This window comes from Rhinolophus sinicus, chromosome 6 (assembly GCF_057876585.1).
Source record: "Rhinolophus sinicus isolate RSI-liver-muscle chromosome 6, RSI-T2T, whole genome shotgun sequence".
Classification (NCBI taxonomy): Eukaryota; Metazoa; Chordata; class Mammalia; order Chiroptera; family Rhinolophidae; genus Rhinolophus; species Rhinolophus sinicus.
The window spans coordinates 1,756,688-1,779,429 of record NC_142506.1 but is presented as its reverse complement, the minus strand read 5'-3'; the positions used below and the strand labels follow the sequence as shown (position 1 = coordinate 1,779,429).

The 22,742-nt window shown below is 55.2% G+C and overlaps 1 protein-coding gene across 1 annotated transcript in view; it reads right to left on the bottom strand.

Annotated features, from left to right (window-relative positions):
• LOC109434701 (maestro heat-like repeat family member 5) overlaps positions 1-22,516 on the bottom strand; it is a 47,375-nt gene extending 24,859 nt beyond the window's left edge. The window contains 16 exon segments of the mRNA XM_088799296.1: positions 150-254; positions 1,586-1,747; positions 2,617-2,754; positions 2,819-2,948; positions 3,926-4,005; positions 4,710-4,832; positions 4,961-5,107; positions 5,690-5,809; positions 6,365-6,481; positions 6,797-6,904; positions 8,697-8,749; positions 9,892-10,051; positions 13,741-13,869; positions 14,487-14,632; positions 17,865-18,046; positions 22,437-22,516. Of these exon segments, the coding sequence (XP_088655422.1) occupies positions 150-254; positions 1,586-1,747; positions 2,617-2,754; positions 2,819-2,948; positions 3,926-4,005; positions 4,710-4,832; positions 4,961-5,107; positions 5,690-5,809; positions 6,365-6,481; positions 6,797-6,904; positions 8,697-8,749; positions 9,892-10,051; positions 13,741-13,869; positions 14,487-14,632; positions 17,865-18,046; positions 22,437-22,516 (1,980 nt within the window).
• Between the last annotated feature and the right edge of the window lie 226 nt (positions 22,517-22,742).

The window sequence follows — 22,742 nt, the reverse complement described above, 5'->3', positions numbered from 1 at the left end:
GCTGGGCGCAGGGCACTCAGGGGTGCATCCTATCCTGGCGGCAGGCCCAGGGGCCTGAGCCTTGGAACCCTGGCAGGCTCCGAGAGGAGGGGCCGGGGCTGGGACAGCAGAGGATTATGGGGCCTGGGGCCGGCCAGCCAGGTACTCACGTCCAGGTAGTGGTTGTGGCTCAGGAATTTGAGGAGGGCGGTGCAGGTGTGCACAGCCCGCTGCCGTTCGTGCGCCTTCTCGGACACCAGCCAGATGTACAGGTGCTGCGGTGGCAGGCAGAGGTGCTGTTGGGTGGACCCCAGCTCCGGCCCGGCTCCGCCCAGCCCCAGGCCCCGCCCCAGCCTTGGCTCAGGCTCCGCCCCCTCAACCTCCACCATTCCCGGGTCAGCCTTTCCAGGCCCTTCGCACCTTTGGGAATCCCTGACCCAGGAAGCCCCGCCACTACAGGAATCTTTTTCTCCTTTTGTAGCTGGACCTCCCTTGCTGCTCAAAGCCTTTGAGGCTCCTGGTTCTTAACCTGTCTCATGCGACGACGCACCCCCTTCCAGAACAATGCTTTTCCGTGAACAACATAAATGCACAGAATTACAAGGGAATACCAAGGCACAGGAAACAGAAACTGTAGGGTGGACAGTTTTAAATCATATTTGAGTCTCTTTGTTCAGGCGATATATGACTAGTGATTCTGAAGTCTGAGGAGGGCAAACGGTATTTGGAGATTCTGTGACCCAGTGATGTCCTGTGACATCTGTGACTTCCGTTAGTGGCAGACAGCTACTGTGGCACTGCTGTGGTTTGTCACCAACCTTCCCAGAGGAGGAACGTGCTACTTTGTAGCTCAAGGTGAGTGAAAGTGCAGATGACATTTCTTCCTAGCTGTGCTCACACACCCCGATGTCCATCTGTGGCCCCCAGCTCAGGACCCCCTGCTTCAGCAGCTCCCTTCACCTCCAGGAATCACCAGCCTGCCAAGGTCTGGCCCCTGCTGGCCTGACCTCACCCAGTACCCCTGCCCCCACCTTAGCAGCCCGGCCATGCATAACTGCTCTCCATTCTGGCTCACTTTGCCCCTGTGTCTCCTTCCCCTTCTCTACCCAACGACCTCCGTAATCTTCACTTGGTGAAGCCCTGACCTCCTTTCGACCCTCCCAGCACAGCCGGCTCCCCTGTCTGGGCCTCCCCTGCTCCTGCATACTGTCACTGCCTGGTGACTGGTCTCCTTCCTGTCAAAGGAGAGCCCCTGGAGGGCAGGCGAGAGTGGGGGTGGCTGGCTCATGAGACCCCCTCACAGCTGGGGACACTGCTGCAGGGGAAGTTCTCTGGTGGGTGAGAGGGCAGATCCCAGCCAGGGCCACGGCCTGTGTTGTCACCAGCTCCCTTTTGTGTGGCATTTGAGTCCCATGGACCAGCTGCACCTGCCGCCTGGGCCCCTCTTGCCCCCCAGTTGTCCCAAATCACTGTGATCCCTAAGCAGGTCAGCCCTCAAGCCTCCTGGGCCACTCCCTGCCCCCACTTCAGGCCCTGCCTCACCTGGGACATCCTCCTTTGTCACTGTCTGGCCCAGCCCCACCCTTCGCTGCCCCTCTGCCCTCACCGACAGCAGGAAGTGCAGCTCGTCCGCCGTGGGGTTCTGCGTGATGAAGGTCTGCAGCATCTCATCCAGGGCCTCTGAGGTCTTGCTGTAGAGGGTCTGTGTGGGGACGAGGAACCAACCGATCAGGGCCCACAGTGCTGGTGGGTGGGACAGGGCTGAGAGCTGCGCGGGCGGAGTGCATTGGCCTCAGGGCTGCTGGTGCCCACTTCCTGCAGCGCCAGCCCAGGCTGCCCACCAGCGAGCTCACACGTGCCCAGGAAGGGCCTTGTCAAGATCCCCACTTGGCAGGTGGGGAGCCTGGGCAGGAGGGCCGTCTGGGCCTGCCTGAGGGAACAGGTTTCTCAGTGGCCGAGGCAAGTTCGTTTCTAGCAGGGCTGGTCATGGGTGTGCAACCTGCACAGCACCTGCTGTCAGAAGGGCCCTGTGCTCCATCTGATGCTCTGCTGTCCCATCTTGAAATTCTTAGTAGGTTTTAAAGAAGAGCCCCATATTTCATTTTGCACTGGTCCCGGCAAACTATGCAGCGGTTCCCATTCTTGGGTCTCACACACAAGGCCCCCAGTCTTCACTGCTTGGCTTGCTGGGCATGCTCCGGGATGGAGGGGGCCACAGAGAAAACCCAGCCCACCTCCCATCAGAGCCCATTGGAGCAGAGACCTGGGGCACTGGCCATCATCTTCCTGGGTGCCCCGGGAGCGCACTGCAGCTCTCTGAGCCCACTGCTGCCACCTGAGAACTTGGCGTGGAGGTGGACACTGGATGGCAATGAACAGGGTCCCCAGCCCAGTGCCTGTCACCAGGTCACGCTCTCTGGGTGGGGCACTTGTGTTGTTGTTACCTGGTAATGGGGGCACTCTGGACTCTTCTGGGATTGGGGTATAGGAAGACGCCGCCCTTCTGGCTGCTGGGGTGTTGCCCTGGGTGCTCACCCGCACCCAAAGTGCTTATTTTTCCAGTTACAGCCTGAACCCAGCCTTAGGGTGTGGCATGAAGACGGGGGAAGGGCTGGGGTTCAGCCCTGACTCTCCCACCAGACCCTTGGTTTCTTTGGGCTGACTCTCAGGACAAATTGCTGCTGGGCAGGTGAACTTACGAATATATAGGGCCGGGCACATAGCTGGTGCTCCGTGAACACCAGCTCCCTCTCAAGCCACGGGCAGCAGGCGGAGCTGGATACCCTGCCTGAGGGCCCCTCTCGGAGAAGGGGTGCAGGCCCCCATTTCACACCTGTACGTTGGGTGGCTCCAGAAAGAGGCAGGTGTGTTTCTCCAGGACATCCAGCAGTGGCAGGGCCAGCACGCTGTGGAGGCAGATGGACAGGAGCCGTGATTTCTTCTCCGAGTCCAGGGGTGGTCTCAGCTTACTGTTTGGGGGACACAGGGCAGTGAGGGTGGGGCTCAGGGGCTGGGGGTAAGAAGGGACCACATGCCAGAATAGACAAGAGCAGGCGAGCCCTGAGCAGAGGTCTCTCCTGGGTCTCAGGCATCACCTCCCCTCTCACCTTCTTGCATTGACCAGACACTCGTATATACGTTTCTGCCTCCCCAGCCTTTCCCCTCCATGACCTGTGGCAGGCCTCCTGTGCAGGCACCTTCCACCGGGATTTGTGAGGGACTCACTGGCCTGGCTAGGGGCAGGGGCTCGCGAAGTCCTGCACCCCGGGCTCCCCTTTACTGGGCAGACTGCTCTCGCCCCAGCCCTGGTTACACCTTGGGGTTTGAACGTGGGCTGCCTGCTCTGGGGAAGGCCTGGCCAGCTCCACCTGCCACCTGCCACTTGCTACCTGCCCAGTGCAGTGCTGGGCCGCAGGATTCATGGCTGCTGCCTGCACGGTCCCTCTGCCGTTGGAGAGCAGGCAGCTCTGAACTCCCTGGGGCTCCACTTCCAAGTCAGCCTCACCTGTCCTGGCCAAGGGAGGGAGGCCAGGTACCCCTCACCCTGCCTGTAGGTGGACGGCTAACTCAGGACCTGCTGCCTGCACTGGGGCCCCCGAGCCCTTTGGATTCTAGCGAGTCCAGACTCCATTTCCCTTTGCGCTTCCTCGCCCAACTGCTGGAGCCTGCCCTGCACTCCTCCTGTGGCTGGGATCTTGCCCTGAGTGGCCAATCTGACCTTGAGTGTCTGGGGGGGGAGGGAGCATCAGGTCAGTCTGGGGAGTGGCTGTGCCCCCAGACCAAATGCTCTGGCCTCTATGAGCTGCCCATCCCCCAGCCCCCATGGCCACCTTCACCCTGCTTCTGGCCTCTCCCTGCCTTGCTGTCTTGCTGGCACCACCACCCCTGACCTTCGAGTCTGCTGTCGGATGCTGAGGAAGGCCCTGTGTGGGGCTGGGGAGCCTACCAGAGGCTGGAGACGATGTGGATGGTCTGCTCGCGGGTCGACGTACACAGTGTATCCTGGGGCTCCTCGCGCATCAAAGCCTGCACATGCACGGGTGAAGGCAGAGTCACGCATGCTGGGGCCCGTCTCACTCCTGACACCACGTCTCGCCTCTGCCTCAGTGCCTGGCACCCACGTGACCCCAGCATGACGCTCTAGCTCCTCGCCCGCCCAGGGGTGGGGTGGGCTCTGTGACCTGGCCCCGTCTTAGAGAACTAGAGCATGGACAGTAGCACCAGACAGGTCATGTCTGAATCCTGCTTATGTACATACCAGCTGCATGACATTGGGCAAGTCTCCGAGTGCTCTGAGCTTCATTTGTGCAGAAATGCCACAGCATCGCACACGTGTTTTGCATGAAGCAAGGCATGTAAAGCACAGTGTCTGAGTCACAGCAGGAGCTCAGTACGTGGGAACTTCTATTGTTATTACTATTCCTTTTGTAATTGTCCATCACTCGTGTTTCCTCCATCACCTGCGGGTTCTGCGGGCCAGAATCTCTAGTAACTAGTGGTCTGAGCTAGGTCAGAATAAGCAGAATGGGCGGTCTTGGCCTTTCTGGGCCTCAGCCACGTACCTGGGCAGCTGCAGGGAAGTGGAGGACGTGGATGTGTTTCCAGGTGTGAAAGCCTGGGATGCTCTAGAAATCCAACGGCCCACCCTTCCCTGCGGGGGCCTCTCCTGAGCGCTGCTGGTCCGAGGGGGCGCCCCCACCCCTTCCTGTGCCCCAGAACCTTGTGCTCACCATCAGACACTCGAGGAGCTGGGGGAGCTGGGAGAACTCGTAGCTGTGGGCGCCCTCGTTGCGGCTCACGGCCCCCACCAGCATGAGGATGGCAGTGAGGAAACTCTGCTTCAGGGTCTCGTCCTGGCAGGAGGTCAGGCCGAGCGGGAGGGCCCGGGAGGGGACGGGAGAGAGCGACAGCCTCGGTCACACACGCAGCAGGGCTGCTGCTGAGAGGGACAGGGGCGGCCCGGCCCGGGTGGTGGACATACCCAGGTGCTGCCGTGGAAATAGAAGATCATGCGTGACAAGATGTTGTCCACCCACGGGAGGATGTGGGCTTTGGCCTTGACCGCCATCTGCCCGTAGGCGAGGAGGATGGTGCTGGTGGCCCACTTCCACTGCAGGTCCTCTGAGGTCTGACCCGGGAGGGGCAGGTGGGGAGCCTCAGCGTCCTGCCGGACCCCAGCCCCGGGGGACTGGAGACGGGAGGGACCCCAGGTCCTAGCAGGAGACTCGAGGCAGGGTGTTGAGGGGTGACAGGCGTCCGCGTACCTCAGTAGGAAACTAGGGAAAATGGTTCTGCCTGCGGGGGTTACTCAGGGTGGCTGCTCTGTCCATGTGCGGGGACACAGGTTGACTTCTGGCCCTTGTCTCATGTTTCAGAGGATGCACATGGTCAAAGGGCTATTACTAAACATGCAGGCGCCACCACAGCCACACCTTGACCTGTCACAGAGCACTTCCCAGCACTGCTCATTCTCACCCCAACAGTTGGGGAGGGAGGAAGAACTTATTCAAGAGGAGGAAACTGAGGCACGGGGTCACCCTGCAGGTGGGTGCAGAGGTGGGACCGGACTGGAGGCAGAACACGTGGTCCAAAGCCTATGCCCCTAACTCACCCCAGGAGACCCGGCTGGGAGGCTCCAACCTGCCTGGAGGGTGGGGTTCCCGATATCTCAGCCCCTTCCTGAGGCCCTAAGGACCCCAGAGCCAGTTACCTTTGGGGAGAAGTTGTGGAGGCTCCGCTTAATGGGTGCGCTCCGGCCAAACTGCTCCAGGACGGCCCACACGTGGTCCAGGTGGCGGGCTGCGGCCAGCCCCACAGTGAGAGCAATGCCCTAGGGGTGAAGGAGCAGGGTCGCCACGTGGGGTCCCAGGACCAGGCCTGGCCCCTCACTGGGGTGTTGACTCTGAGGCCAGAAAGGGAGGGACTTGTCTGAGGTCACAGACATCTGCCTCCCACCCCCACACTCTTTAGGACATGCAACCCCAAGCCCAACCCTGTGGACTTTCTCCTGTGGGGTCTGGAGGAGGGGGCACAGGAGGGAGAGGCTATTCCCTAGAGGCCTGTTATCCCCTCCACTCGCCAGCTCTGAGCAGGCCTGTGCCAGAGGTAGGAACAGGGTTCAGAAAATAGGCATGTGACAAAAAAGAGGACCCAAGCTGTGAATGGGCTCAGTCTGTGACGGGCAAGGCTCAGAGTGTGACAAGGCTCAGTGTGTGACCAGGGTCGGGGCTCAGAGTGTGACAAAGCTCAGTGTGTGACCAGGGTCGGGACTCAGCCTGTGACCAGGATCAGGGCTCAGCCTGTGACCAGGGTCAGGGCTCAGCCTGTGACCAGGGCTCAGGTCAGGGTCAATTAGCTTTGTGATGGGCAAGGGCTGCGTCCTCACCTCCCTCTGCTTGGCCCACTGGTGGGACGTCTCCAGGAGGGTTCGCAGGTGTGTCCGGACCACGATGCTGTTCTCCTCAGCTTGAAGGATCAGCCCATAGTAGAGGAACAGGAAGGCCTGGGGGAGGGTTCAGCTTCCTGTCCTAAGCCTGACCCACCTCTGTCCATCCCTGTCCACCTGGATGGCCTGACCAGGCTCCCTTGGCCCCCAGGGCTCCTGCAGCTGCCCTCACCACCCTCAACCCCAGGGACCGTCAACCTCGTGCCTGGTGGTGGAGCTTTAAGGTGCGGCTTCAATCCTGCTGCCCGGGCCCCGCCCCTCTGTTTCTTTCAGGTGCATCAGTTTCTTTCTAGGGCCCCAGGCCTTGCTCCACGTGTGCACCCTAGGGACGGGCAGTAGGAGCCGCTCTTGGGCAGGCAGGGTGTGGCCCACCTTCTCCGGGGGCTGCTCATAATGTGTCCGGTCAGGCTTGCTGAGTGCCCACAGCAGCTCCTTTGACCACACATCTGTGTTCAGGAACTGGACGGACTTGACCGCTATCTGTGAGTAGATGGGGATGGGCAGGGTTGGAGTGGGTAGGGCTGGACTCTCCCAGGACACTGGGACCTGCACCAGCCCCGCAACCCTCGCCTACCACTCAGGGCCTGACGGCCTTGGTCTCCTGCCCCCTTCCCGCTTCTGAGAATTTGTAAGAATTGGTTTCTTTCTTCCTTAATTGTGTGATAGAATTAACCAGTGAAGTATCTGTACCTGGAGTTTTCTTTGTGGGAAGGTATATGATTATTATTCCAATTTCTTTGACACAGGACTACTCAGATTTTCTGTTTCTTCTCGAGTCAGTTTGGTAATTTGCATCTTTAGGAAATTTTTGTCTGTTCCATCGAAATTGTCTAATTTACTGGAATCTCATTTCACTATTACCATTTCATGTGTCAAGGATATGTAGTGATATTCCTTCCTCTTTTCTGATACTGGTGCTTTGCGTTTTTTATTTTCTTGATCAAGGAGTTTATCACTTTGACAATCTTTTTTTGAATAACCTACTTTGGATTTTATTCTTTCTCTATAGTTTGTCCCTTTACAAACTTTCTTTGACTTCTGCTCTAGTTTTTATTATTTCCTTCCTTCTACTTACTTTGGGTTTAATTTGCTCTTTTTTGAGAGCTTCTTAAAATGAAGGTTTAGATAATAGGTTTTATCCCTTTTTTAAATATAGGCATTTAAAAATGTAAATTTCTAAGCATTGCTTTTTGTTGAACCCCACCCGTATCCATATGCTGTGTTCTCCTCATCAATCAGTTAAAAATATTTCTCAAGTCCCCTTGCGATTTCTTTTTTGACCCATGGATTACTTAGAAGTGTGCTAATTTCCAAATATTTGGAATTTTTCCAGATACATTTTTGCTATTGATTTTTAATTTATGTTCTGGTCAGAGAATGTACTCTCTGTTTGATTTCAGTGCTTTTAAATTTATTGAAACTTCACACATGGCTCAGTAATGATGTGTCTTGGTGAATGTCCTGTTTACATTGGAAAGGAATGTCGATTGGATCAATTTGGTTAATTAGGTTGTTCAAGTCGTCTATACCCTGAGTGATTTTCTGTCTAATTTTTCTATTAATTACTTGTATTGCTGCTGCTGCTGCTGGTGTTATTTCTACTAGGTACCATTTGATTACGACTTATTTTGCTGCTGCTATATGATGATAATATCATTTAATGAAGCTTTCCTGTGTATCACGCGGCACCAAGCCCTTTATACGAATTATTTCCTATAATCGTCACCACACACATTTGAGCTCGGTACTCCCATTGCTATTTGACAGATGAGGAAACTAAGGCATGGAGAGGCAAAGTAGGTCATCCAGGTCACACGGCTGTGGTTGGTTAAATTTGGACTTGAATCCAGGTCTGCCAGGGTCCTGCGTCCCTTCTCCCAGCCACATCGGCCCTCACATGGTGGGTGGTCAGAGATGGACATGCACGACACCACGACTCAGCTGTGGCAGCTTCAGTCTACCCCGCCCTGTGTCCTGCCTGCCCTGTTCTCAGATCGTCTGTGGCCTCCTCTGTCATGAACCCAGCCTCCAGGATGGGTGGGAAGGGCCTTGTATGTTCTGAACACCTGCCCTGTGCCAGGCTTCTAGGGGCCACAGTTCAAATCCAAGCTCCCCTAGATACCAGCCCCAGGACCGTGTCAAGTCCCCTCCCCTCTGTACACGTGTTTGCTCTCCTCCTAGGGCTGAGCAGGTGCCCACCCATGTTGGTTTGCTGCCTGCTCCCCCATCCTGTTGTCGCCACAAAAGGCCCGGAAGGCCGGTCCCTCCCTACCTTGGTCAGCTGCTCTTCCCAGCGCGCCTTCTCTGCCGGGTTGAAGAGCTTCTCTGTGGGAGAGAGCGGTCACTGGAGGCCAGGCTGATGTCCACAGCTGGGGCGGGACGTCAGGCTCCATCTCACCCATCCCTAGGACTCTGTCCTGCCTCTGCCTGTCCCAGCTCCAGGCTGGAAGTGAGCTCAGGGGACTGTGAACCACGCTTGAGCTCGGCATCCCGACCTGGGCTGGAGTTGTGGTCCTGCTGGCCTTGCGGTGTGACCTCAGGTGGCCATGTAAGGCTCACCAATGGGGAACGGAGGGCTCCCTCTGGCATGGCCGTTTAGGATTTGCTGGGGTCCCCTCCAGATGGGAAAATCAGGGTCAGGGGGGGCACTGTGAGATGGGAAGCCCAACCTTAGAGGGAGGGACTGCTTTGAAGATGGCGCCGGGGGTCTCAGAGGTCACCCCAGGCACAGAGGGATCACCACCCAGCCTGCCAGTCCCAGGGCACGGGTGCAAAGCCTAGGCAAGCTGGGGCCAGCTGGCCTCCTCGCAGGCCTTAGCATTTAAAGTCCCAAGCGCGGCCTCCTCCATTGGCCTAGAGGCCTCCCCTGCCCAGGTGGGCCACCCTGTAGATGGCAGAAGCTGCCACACTTGCGTCCTCCCACTGCTCCCAACCCCTCGCTGACGCTGCTGACTAATTCCTCCCTGAGGCCCTGAGGCATATACACCATTCCGTCCTCAAACTCCTACTCATCCCTCAAGACACAGCTGAGACTTGGCTGCTTCCTCTGGGAAGCATTCCCTGATGACCACCAGGGCAGCCCAGTACCTCCCCAGCTGGGCAGCAGTGAGCTGCTCGTGCTTGTGAAGGAACGAATGGGTGACTAAATGAGAGTTGGCGCGTGCCTCCCGGGAAAGTCCTGATGGCAGGGAGCCTGGCACATGGCAGGTGCTTAGTCAGCATTTGCTGTCTTGCATTAGCTCAGCACTCATCCTGGCAGGACCCCAACTTACAGTCAGAATGGGGCAGCCCAGTAGGGCAGTGTCACCCTTTCACAGCGGTCCTGACCCAGCCCGGGCTGGCCGAGGGGAGGTGGGCAGTGGTTGGCCTCTGCCATGAATGTGCTGGGTCTCTGTCCACCCCCGCCATGCTGGGCTGGAGGCAGAGGGCGGCCTGGGGGTGCCTCGGGACCCAAGGGCAGGACGTACGGTCAGAGGTCAGGATGCCCATGACGTGGAGGAGGCTTCGGTGTGGGAAGACGCCCGTCAGCACCTCGGCCTCCAGGTGCTGGGTCACCCTGTGCCACGCGTGCCTGCAGACGGCCACCAGCATGTTGCTGGCCGTGTCCTGGTACTCCTCTTCCAGGTCCTTTGCGGGGGGAAGGCAAACAACGGGAGTGGGTGCTGGTCCAGCGCTCTGGCACCTCACACCCGTGGTCTGCTTCAGTTGGGCGGGCAGCTATTGACAACCATTCATTGGATAGAAGACGGAGGCCAACGAGCCAAGAGCACAGCTGGCGGGGGAAGCTCAGGCTTCGCCCCAGGCTCCCACCTTCATCTGCCTCAACATCCCTGCTCCTCTCGCGGCTCCAGAAACCCGTCCTCATTCCTCTGCTGCTGAGCCTTTGCTCATGCTGTGCCCCTGCCTGTGACACTGTTCCCACTCGCCCTGGCTGTACAACTCCCGGTCCATTTCTAAAGCTCACTCCGTGGCCCACACTCAGGAGACACGTCCTGAAGGCTCTAGCCGCCGTCACCTCCCCTCCTGAGCTCCTGGCAGCTGAGGACAATGTCACGTCCTCTGGCTCTTCGTCACTACGAACGCAGAACCAGCCTCTGCTCCGCTCCGGAGTTCTCTGGCCTGAGGAGTCAGCTGAGGGTCAGCTGCTCGGGACAGAAGCCCAGCTGGCCGGTCCCCTGGCCCGCCTGTGACCCTGGCCAGGCCCACCCCTGTCTAATAGAGGGGGCAACCTCAGGCAGAAAGGAACAGCCTGTGTCCTGGAGCCCGGCTCTGTGTCGCCACACCTGCACTTTTCTCAATAAGTGTGTTGGAATTTCTTTTGGTTTTGCTCCAATTTGGGTTCCTCCCTTCTCCATTTCTTGGTGGGAGCCACCGGGTGATTTCCGGGGCTGTTAGCATGAAGGAGGTGTCACAGGAATATCGCTGGGCGAAGGCTGGGGGTCTGCCCTGCAGTTGGTGGCATCTCAAAGTGACGGCGTCTGTGTGCCCTGTGACCTTTGAATCATCACATGAAATCATCATGTCCTTTGTAATTTATTGAAAGTGTGGCGATCCGGGTTTCTCCTTAAGATGGTGGACAGAATCTGATGTCCCTCTTTCAAAAAGAGACTTCAACTAAACTACATTAGGAGAACTTTTAAAAGGACAGTGGAGTATAAGAGGAGATATTTACAAAGGACAGCAGCCACCACTTCTGGAAGCTGGAAAGCAGATGGATGAGAGGTCACCGGGCTGAGTGCTGGGCCAGCAGCAGGACAAGCTTAGAACCAGCCCCGCCCACTACACGAGCTCCCCATTGTTTGGTGGAAAACCGGAAGGGTTGCATCTCCCAGACCCCTGCAACTGGGATGGTGGGGATGGGAGTGAAGTGCTTAAGAAGTGGTCATTTGCCTGGATGCCCTCCGCTCTCCACACACCTGGAGCGTCCAGCATGGTCTGGAGGCGTGGTGTCTGGAGAGGGCAGTGGGCAGGCCAGGCCCTCCACAGTGCTGCCCAGGGCCTCAGCCTCCAGGCCGGACGCTAGACCAGGGTCTTCTCTGGGAAACCTGGACGGAAACCAGGGGAACCAGGAGGGAAGACATAGAGGTTCTGACATGGAGCGTAGGCAGGGGGCAGTGGGCTCACCTCATTAGTCCTCAACGGACGCCAAATTCTATCAACCCCACCCCATCAACTCCTAAGCACTGCAGACAGCCATGCTGGAGAAGGCCTGGGACGTGGGAGAGAAGAAAACCCACAGCCACAAACCTGATGAAAAGCAGAGCAAAGCAGCGCGGAGGAAACAGAGGCTGGACGGAGATGGAAACGTCAAGCAAAACCCTCTTTAATATCCTCTGAGAGATAAGGGAAGATACTGCATCCGTGAGTGTATGAACGGCATGATACAAGAGAGGAAGATTCCGAGAGCAGAGTCAAGATCTCCTGAAAGTTAAAGACGCGAGGACACAGGTGGGAAGCTGAATTAGAAGGTTCAGAAGATAACAGCACATCTTTAAAGAGCAGAACAAAGGGCAGAGAGACGGAGAAGGAGAGGCAAGGTGAGAATGTAAGGATTCGTGGGACGCGCTGCGTCTGGGGGTTGGGCGTTCCTGGAGCCCAGAACAGTCACACAGGGGCATCAGCAGCGAGTTAACGGAAGCCATTTTCCAGAAAGGAAGGAGCTAAGCAACCAGACTTCAAGGACACATGATTGCAAAGCCTTGTGGCTAAAAACAGACCCAGAGCGAGGCACACCACTGTGCAGCCACAGTGCGTGCAGGACAAAGAGAAGGTTCCAGAAGCCTGCCAGCAGAAAGGCAGGCTGTGGATGAAGGACCCTTGTTCAGAATGGCTCTGGAGTCTGTGCAACCGCACGGGGGTGGGCAGGAAGGCAAGGGGATTGCCAGCTTTCATGCTTGGTCCACAATGAATAGAACAGATATTTCCAGGAAAGCATGGTCTCCAAGTTGTGCTTCCCAAGCACACTTTCTCAGGAAGAGAGAGAGAGTAAATGGGAAAAGAGGAAGGCTTGGGGTACAGGAGACGGGGGTGAGCAACAGGAGTCCCAGCCTGGGCTTAGACACTGAGATGCAGGAAGGTGTGCTCGGCCCGTCTGGACCTGGGTGAGGACGTGCCTACTTTCCCCACAAGTCCTGGACCAGCTCGTGGCACCCACACACGCCTGCCCCAACCCACGCTGGAGACGGCCCTCTGCCCTGGCCCGGCCCCGCCTCAGGCTAACCCAGAGGGGCTCTTGTCCACCCTCGGGGGGCTGAAGCCGGGCCACCACCCAGACACTGGTGAGCCTGCCCGTCCTACAGTCTCACCTGGGTCACACCTCCCTCCACCATAGCTCTTTCTTGGTATGTAACTATACACAAATGTACATTTAAAATACGCCTGATACACTTCACGATGATGAGCTACATGTTTTTAAAAAATTTAAAAAAGACTTTTAAAAAGAAAAGAATGTAGAGGGTGTGGACCGTGTTCCGTTTTTCTCTGCTAATCACACTAGAATCACACACGACGTCTTTACAGGGAGAGTGGGACTCCGCCATGTCCCAGCTGGGCCATGACTGCAGGCGCGGCTCCTAAACACAGCCCCTTGGTTGGGCCCGCCTTCTGTAAACGGGGTGCCAAGCACCGTTGGGGTGTGCAAGTAGGCCCCTTCTGGCTTTGGAGTGCCAGGGCCTGGACCTGCCGCGGTGGGCCTGTCGATCAGCCCCGCTCTCCGACATGACTCGTCGAGTGTTTACCGACTAGTTCCCTCTGGGGCTGCCCTAGGCTGGTGCTCTGAATAAAATCCATGGGCCCCCATGCCCTTGGAGACATAATCAACTGAGACAGTTGGCTGGCACAGGGCAGCCCCTGGACTGCAGCCTGTGGCGGGGACAGGGTGGGGGGGAGGGGAGGGCGGTTCAGGTCTGAACCTGTAATTGTCGGTGAGGCAGGCCCTGAAGGTGGGCCACCAAGGGCCTGGGAATGGGTGAGACTGGCAGAGACTTCCAGAAGCTGGGGTGTGGCAAGCAGCAGTGGGAATGGTAAGGAAAGTGGTGGAGAGAGGAGATTCCTGAGCCCACCACAGGGCGGAGACCGCCAGGAACCCGCTCACAGGCCCTGAGGTCTTAGACAACAATGAGCTCCCTGAGCCTCACCTTTCCCATCTGCAAAATAGGTGCATGAGATTGTCAACCTCTCTGAAGGGGCTGGTGGTAAAACAATGAGAAAATGTGCAGAAGTCGCTTGGTTAACCACAGGCTGGGCAGTCCCAGCATGTGTGGATCCTGGGGCAGCTGCCTGCCTTTCTGGGAGCCCTGGGGGGAGGGGAAGCCCACCGTGGACTTGGTCATGTTCTCCAGGGCCAGCTTCATGAAGATTTCCGTCCATCTCTCCTCCAGGGACTCACTGGCTCCAATGACGGTCTCCAGGACTTGGAGCAGCCGGAGCTTGTGCCGGTTGGAGATCTGAGGGTGGCAGGGTGGACAGAGGCTCAGGGACACGTAGGGCCTGGTCATGTGGGGCGGTCGTGGGAGCATCGGTGAGGAGAGGGTGAGGGGGCCCGAGGGGAAAGGTCCCAAGGGGCTGCGTTTGGCCACTCCTCTGATAACCATTTAGTGGACACCTGCTCTATGCAGCCCGTGAACCAGGTTCTGCAGACAGATGAGTATGAATTTGTCCCTATACTCAGGGAGCTGCTGTGGGATTTTAAAAGCATTCCGTCTGTAAAGCCAGTTCGTTGACTTACTGCCTTATTCACTCATTCATTAAAACTCAGACAGATCTCCCCCCACTCGTCCACCCATCATCCACCCGTCCACCCGTCCGTCTCTGCCACTTAATGGCTCTGTGACTTTGGGCCTCAGTTTCTGCGCCTGTGGGGCTCATAATATCTGTATCATGAGACTGTTCTGAGGTTGGTCAGTACACGTCGGTCCACTTTGCCTCCTCCCACCCCACAACTCAGTGGACGTATGAGGAGTTTGACGTGTCCCGCCTCCTGTGGCTGCTGTGTGGAGAAGCCACGCGTGAGCCCTCCGCTCTGCTCCCCGTGCCTCCCCTCAAGGGCCCGAGCCGCTCCCACCTCCGGGTTGTCTGTAAAGTAGTGATAAGTGGTTTCCAGCACCAGGTTGGGGGCCCCATGAGCCATGTCCTTGATCTTGTGGATGATGTGCTTCAGGCGGTGGGGGTCCAAACCGTTCAGGCCTCGGAGCGCCTTGAAGCAGATGGCTAAAGCAGACGGCAAGAAGGTGTGAGGGTGGGTGGGCATGGGAAGGCCGCCTCGCGCTGCAGGCTGGTGGGCCAGGAAGGGGTGGGGCTCGGGTAAACGAGGACGGGAGAACTGAGCATAGTGGGAAATCCTGGGCCTCCCGACTGTCCAGTCTGTCCTTCTGGGCTTCAAGGAAGGAGAAGGAGCAAGATTGCATACAGGCCTGCACACCTTTATTCACCCATGCGTATTTCCACCCATCATTGAGTCAACTGCCCTTTCATCCATCCATTTATCCATTCGTCTGTCATCCCCCTATGCACTGATCCATCTGTCCATCTACCTGGACATTCATACATATGTCTGTTCAGTCCATCTATCTGTCTACTTGTCTATCTATCCTTACTCTCACCCACCAACCCAACCGTTAATAAATTTATCCACACCCATAGATCCATCCATCCATCCATCATCCATCCATCCATCCATCCATCCATCCATCCATCCATCCATCCACCCACCATCCACCATCCACCATCCATCCATCCATCCATCCACCCAATCCACCATCCATCCATCCATCCATCCATCCACCCAATCCACCATCCATCCATCCATCCATCCATCCACCCAATCCACCATCCATCCATCCACCATCCATCCACCGAATCCACCATCCATCCATCCATCCATCCATCCATCCACCCAATCCACCATCCATCCATCCATCCATCCATCCATCCATCCACCCAATCCACCATCCATCCATCCACCATCCATCCATCCATCCACCATCCACCATCCATCCATCCACCCATCCATCCATCCACCATCCACCATCCATCCATCCATCCATCCATCCATCCATCCACCGAATCCACCATCCATCCATCCACCCTATCCACCATCCATCCATCCACCATCCATCCATCCATCCACCATCCATCCATCCATCCATCCATCCATCCACCATCCATCCATCCATCCATCCACCATCCACCATCCATCCATCCATCCATCCATCCATCCATCCACCATCCACCATCCATCCATCCACCCAATCCACCATCCATCCATCCATCCATCCATCCACCCAATCCACCATCCATCCATCCACCCAATCCACCATCCATCCATCCACCCTATCCACCATCCATCCATCCACCATCCATCCATCCATCCACCATCCATCCATCCATCCATCCATCCACCATCCATCCATCCATCCATCCACCATCCACCATCCATCCATCCATCCATCCATCCACCATCCACCATCCATCCATCCACCCAATCCACCATCCATCCATCCATCCATCCATCCATCCACCCAATCCACCATCCATCCATCCACCGAATCCACCATCCATCCATCCACCCTATCCACCATCCATCCATCCACCATCCATCCATCCACCATCCATCCATCCATCCATCCATCCACCATCCATCCATCCATCCATCCACCATCCACCATCCACCATCCATCCATCCATCCATCCATCCACCATCCATCCATCCATCCATCCATCCATCCATCCATCCACCATCCATCCATCCATCCATCCATCCATCCACCATCCATCCATCCATCCATCCATCCATCCACCATCCATCCATCCATCCATCCATCCATCCATCCACCATCCACCATCCATCCATCCATCCATCCATCCATCCATCCATCCATCCACCATCCATCCATCCATCCACCATCCATCCATCCATCCATCCACCATCCATCCATCCATCCATCCATCCATCCACCATCCACCATCCATCCATCCATCCATCCATCCATCCATCCATCCACCATCCATCCATCCATCCACCATCCACCATCCATCCATCCATCCACCATCCATCCATCCATCCATCCATCCATCCACCATCCATCCACCATCCATCCACCATCCATCCATCCATCCACCATCCACCATCCATCATCCATCCATCCATCCACCATCCATCCATCCATCCATCCATCCATCCATCCATCCATCCACCCAATCCACCATCCATCCATCCACCGAATCCACCATCCATCCATCCACCCTATCCACCATCCATCCATCCACCATCCATCCATCCACCATCCATCCATCCATCCATCCATCCACCATCCATCCATCCATCCATCCACCATCCACCATCCACCATCCATCCATCCATCCATCCATCCATCCATCCATCCACCATCCATCCATCCATCCATCCATCCATCCATCCACCATCCATCCATCCATCCATCCATCCATCCATCCACCATCCATCCATCCATCCATCCACCATCCATCCATCCATCCATCCATCCATCCATCCATCCATCCACCATCCATCCATCCATCCACCATCCACCATCCATCCATCCATCCACCATCCATCCATCCATCCATCCATCCATCCATCCATCCATCCACCATCCACCATCCATCCATCCATCCATCCATCCACCATCCATCCATCCATCCATCCATCCATCCACCATCCATCCACCATCCATCCACCATCCATCCATCCATCCACCATCCACCATCCATCCATCCATCTACCATCCATCCATCCATCCACTCACTCATTCATCCATAAACTCATCTATCCACCCATCTACTCACTATTCATCCATATAGTCATCCATTCATGAATTAATCATACATCCCTCTATCTCTCCATCTATTCGTTCCTTCATCCCCTCACCCTCCATCCAGTCCTCCAACGTTCGATGAGGCTCACTCTGGGGGGTTATAGGGCTGTGAGTAGGGTCTGAAAGAGGAGTCAGGGCCCAGCTCTGTTCTGAAGGTGCCTCCAGCCCAGCCCAGTGTCAGTGGACTTTGGTTCTGTGGGGTAGTTGTGTAAACGGCTCTGGGCACACAGAGAGGGCAGAGGCAGTAAGTCCTGACTAAGGCAGAGAAACAGTAGGGACTGGCTTCTCAGAGGAGGTGGAAACTTGCCTGGAAGGATGAGGGCAAGTCACCCTTTGAAAGGGGAAAAGCCTTCCAGCGAGCGGGTCAGGCCTAAGCTGAGGCTCTAAGGTCTGAAAGGTGTGGGAGGAGAGTGAGGTGTGAGAGAGGGCGTTTTTGGGCTTTGGATGGCACCTCGGAGGCATAAAGAGGCTCTGTTGCAAGCGGCACTGTGTCCACACCCCTGCCACCACCGGTCCCAGAAGGTGGACACCCCCGGCCCTCATCCCCAGCACTTCCTTGCATGCAGGGCCGTGGTGTGCTGGAGCCCGGGTCCAGGGCGGGGGGTCACCTGCGTTGTAGGCTTCCTTCAAGAACATGCTGTGGTCCTGGGGCCTGAGGGCAGCCTGGGTGCTATGCGACTTGCTCAGCAGGATGGCGGTGGGGTGTGCCGGCCTGTCCCTGTGGGCAGAGTCCTGAGGTATCTTCCTGCAAGACAGGTCCTTCATGGATTCGGAGGTTTGGGAGGAGATTCTGAAATGGAAAAGGGGTCTTGGGTGTTTGCACCTGGGCACCTTGTTGCATTCATGGCTGTGAGTACCACAGATACTGGGGGCTGCCGTGGTCTGGGTCAGGTGTGGCCACATCTTTCCCTTCGCCCACCCTTATGTTCAGTGGACTGGCTGAGCCCTGGCAGGAGGGCAGGGGTCTCATGGCCTCAGGAACACTCCTGAGTTGGCAGCATTGTCCACGGGACTTCCCAGCAAGTGTTGGTGGGACAGTCATGGCTGGTACGGCCTGGAGGGTTACAGGGTACAGCATCCCCAGTTCTAGCCCTCGTACTGACTTGGAAGAGGGGCCAGTCTTTTCAGGACCCCACGTGACCGCCCTGGCTACCCACACATCACTGGTGGGGTGTTGGAGGGAGGTCAGAGAGCCTCAGGAGAGGGTGGGGCAGCAGCCATGAAGCTGGCTGTGCTGTACCAGTTCCACCTGTGCCCCAGGCCCCACCATCCTGGTGCTTCAGGAGGCTTGTTTGCAAGAGACATTGAGGAGAAATGTGCGACGAGAGCAAGGATGGCTATGGTGCCCCTTAAAGCTGGTGTGTGCCGTCTTCTCCTCTTCTTCCTTCCTATTTCCTCTTGCCTTCCTCTTCTGCTAGTGTGGGGACAGGATTCTCTCTGACTGTGTTCATTGCCACAAGGGGCCAAAAAAGCAGGCATCCTTCATTTTCAGGGTTCTGCCCAAGCCGGGCGCTCCCACAGCTCCCTTCAGGGGAGCCTCCGTGGCAGCAGTGGGTTTTTCCTCCACCTGCTTCACGACCTCATTGCTTGTTCACACTCAGTTCCCACTTCCCAACTACCTGCCACGGGCGAGATATGCTCTCTCTAGGCTCTGGGGATAGAACAGTGAGCAAGATGAAAAACAAACAGCAAATCTGATAGGCACGTTGTGTGTCATACTAGCAGGAAGTTCGTCTCAATATTTTATCCATTTATCTGTTCCGCCATGTACGAAATGTGTCAGATCACGTCACTCAAAATCCTCTTGAGGTTCCCCACACAAAAAAAGGCTACTAGAACTAAAGAGCGAGTTCAGCAAATTTGCAAATATAAAGTCAGTATGCAAAAACCAGTCATATTTCTAGATACTAGCAATGAATAATTGGGAGATTAAATAAAAAGTTACCCCATACAATAGCACTAAAAATCATGACATATTTACATATAAATCTAACAAATAATTGCAAGATCTACAGTGTGTCCCCCAAAATAAGACCTAGCTGGACAATCAGCTCTCGTGTTTTTTGGAGTAAAAATTAATATAAGACCCGGTATTATATTATATTATATTATATTATATTATATTATATTATATTATATTATATTATATTATATTATATTTATTATGTTATGTTATATTATATTAAAGACCCAATCTTATAGTATATTAATTTTTGCTCCAAAAGACGCATTAGAGCTGATGGTCTGCCTAGGTCTCATTTTCGGGGAAACACGGTATGTACTGTAAAGTACAAAATAATGATGAAAGGAATTAAGGAGACATATACCATGTTCATGGATTGGAATACTCAATAGTCTTAAGATACTACTTTTCTCTAAATTTATCTAAGTATTTTGTACAATTCCAATAAAAATCCCAGCAGAATTTTTTTTGTAGTAACCAACAAATGCTTTCCAATTTGTATGGAAAAGTAAAGGAACGAAGATAGCCAAACAATTTTGAAGCAGAACAGAGGTGGAGGAGCGACACTACTTTTTAAAGATTTATTATGAAGCTGTAGTCATCAACTGTCGTTTGATGGAAGCATAGACATATGAAGTAATGGAACAAAACATGGAGTCCAGAAAAAGACCCACGCATATAAGGCCAACCAATATGTGATGAAAGTGCAAAAACAATTCAATTAAGAAAGGATCAACTAGCAGTGCTGCAATTATTGGATATACAGGTGCAAAAAATCCCAATTTATGCCTCGAACTATGTACAAAAATTAAAATAGACCTTTAGACCTAAAAGTAAAACATAAAATTCTAAAACTTCTAGAAGAAAAGGTAGGAGAAAATCTTGGTGACCTTGGGTTAGACAAAGATTTCTTAGCTATGACACCAAAAACACTACTCATAAAAGAAAAAGTGATAACTTTGGTTTCGTCAGAATTAAGAACTTCTGCTTTTGAAAGACATCTGTAAAAAATGAAAAGATAAGCTGCAGACTTGGAGGAAATACTTGTAAATCACGTATCTGATGGAGGGCTATGTGCAGGATATACTTGTGTAAAGAACACAGGACAAAATGAAGCAAAACCACAAACAACCTAACAAAATATGAGATTTGAGCAGACCTTCCACCAAAGGAGGTCAACAGATGGCAAATAAGCACATGAAAACTGTGTGACATCATTCCTCATGAGTGATGCAAATTAAAGCCACAGTTGAAACATCATTGCGCACGGACTAGAAGGGAGCTGGAAAACGCCAGGTCCTGCTGAGGTTGCAGGGTAGCTGGACGTATCATACGTTGCTAGTGGGAATGCAAAATGGGACAGCCCATGTGGAAGTAGTTTGGTTTTCCACGCCTAGGCGTGTACGCAACTACAGTGACAACTTCTGTTCACACAACAATCTGTACACAAATGTTTGTAGCAGCTCTATTTGTAATAGCCCCAAATGGAACACATCCAAATGTCCTTCAACTGGTGAGTGCATCAACTGTGTTACAGCCATAGAAATACTGCTCAGTGACAAGAAATTAATTTCTGTGTGGTTACACAGGTGATTCGTAAATGCATTATGCTAGGTGAGAGAAACCAGACCCCCAAAGCTATGCAGTGCCCAGGGCAGAATCATTCCTTCCTGCTGTCATTCATTCAGTGGGTGTTTATAAAATGCCTACTGCGTGCCAGGCACTGCTCCATGCCCTGGGGCTTCATCAATGAACAGAACACATAGAAACCCCTTCCCTTGTGGCGCTCACATTCTTAGGGGACAGACACGATGGACAGACAAGCGGTGTACTTGTCTCACCTGGGGACAGTGACATGGAGGAAAAGCAAGCGGGACAAGGAGTGGATAAGCTGTGGGGGACAATTCTGAATGGCCTGTTTCGGGGAGGCTTGGCAGAGGATGTGCCCAGTGTGTGTGTTGGACGGCTGAAGAAATGAAGGCGTGATGAAAGAATGAAGGCATTCTGGGAATAGGGCAGCTCCCCCAAGGGGAGCACAGCTTCCTGCCGGAGAGCGATGGCGCCTCCCTTCCTGTCACCTCATCTCTACTGCCACATGTTGGGCGACTGAACCCGCCCACAGTCCTCACACCAACCTCACGAGGTGGCGGGGCACAGAGAGGCTCCCTGACCTGTCCCGGGTCGCACAACCTCTGCAGGACGGTGCTGGCTCAGACCTGGGCCCTGACCCCGAAGCTGCATCCTGGGAGCTTGACTTTACACATGAAGCCTGGGTGGTGCCACCTCTGTGGGCATCTCACGCGGGTGGAGCCTGGCCTCTCTCTGCGCCCAGGAGGGGCCTCGGGCCAGTCGGCGTTGGCTACAGGCATGACTGAGACCCCTTATCTCGCCCCAAACCCGCGTCCCAGCCCTGCCATGACCAAAATTGAATGTGTTTTGAAATACATAAAAACTATAGGGACAGTTAGGCACGCAGCTGCAGACTGGAGGACGTCCTAGAAGCCATCTAAGACATGGCAGAGGACGAGTGAGGTCGGACACACACACGGAAACAACGGCCTGCAGACCAAAGAGCAGAATTCACAGGCAGGCACAAAGTTGTTTCCTGGAATGGCCCACAGGCAGGGGATCACAAACCAGACAGCTCTGGAACTGCCCAGGGACAGCCTGAGAGCCGGGCCTCTCTGTGCCCCCACGGAGGGCACCCACCGGCCTGGCAGTACGAGGAGGCAGGGGAGAGAGCCTGCCAGCTGGGGGGGTGGAGCCGCTCCTAGTGCCCACTCAGGATGCTGGGGACACTGGGACCCAAAGGCCCTGGAGGAACCTTCCTTGAAGAAGAAGCTGGGACTCAGGGAAGCAGGCAGATGGTCTGTCCAATCATTTACACGCCAGGCGACTGTGGATGTGGCCAGTGACACTGCTCGTTGTCACAGGCCGTCGGCAGCCACCCGGCCGTGCAATGGCAAAGCCTTCCTTTGAATTCAAGTCCCCCCCCCCCCCACCGGCTGCCCCTCCACCACACCAAGGACTGCAGGCGGGGGCCCAGCCCCACACCCCCAGATGCTCCTGGCTGTAGGACCACTCCCTCCTTGGCTCAGGGCCTGGCTGTCAGTCCTTGCTCCCCACAGAAAGAGGGAGAGGCCAGGCACCCATGAGAAGCAGGGCTTTGGGGTCCCCTCCTGCGTTCCCACACATCCTGGCCTGGCACTGGGCTGACCTGGGGTTCTGGGACATGGCTGATGACGCCCTATCAGCCGTGGTGTGGCTGCGTGGCTTTTCTGAATGCTGTCCGTCCATGTGGGGATGTGGATTGGAGAACCCACAGGCACCAGCCGCTACTCTGTCCTCATGCCCGATGGGGCAGCCCTATCTCTAGGCGTGCCCTCCCCCGCCCTGACCTCACCCCTGAGGTCACAATGGTTCTAGTGTCCCTGGCACCTTTCCAGGACAGTGTTGTGGAAGCAGACACTGTGTGTCTGGCACAGCGTGATACGTGTGTGTGAGTGTGTGTGAGTGTGCACGC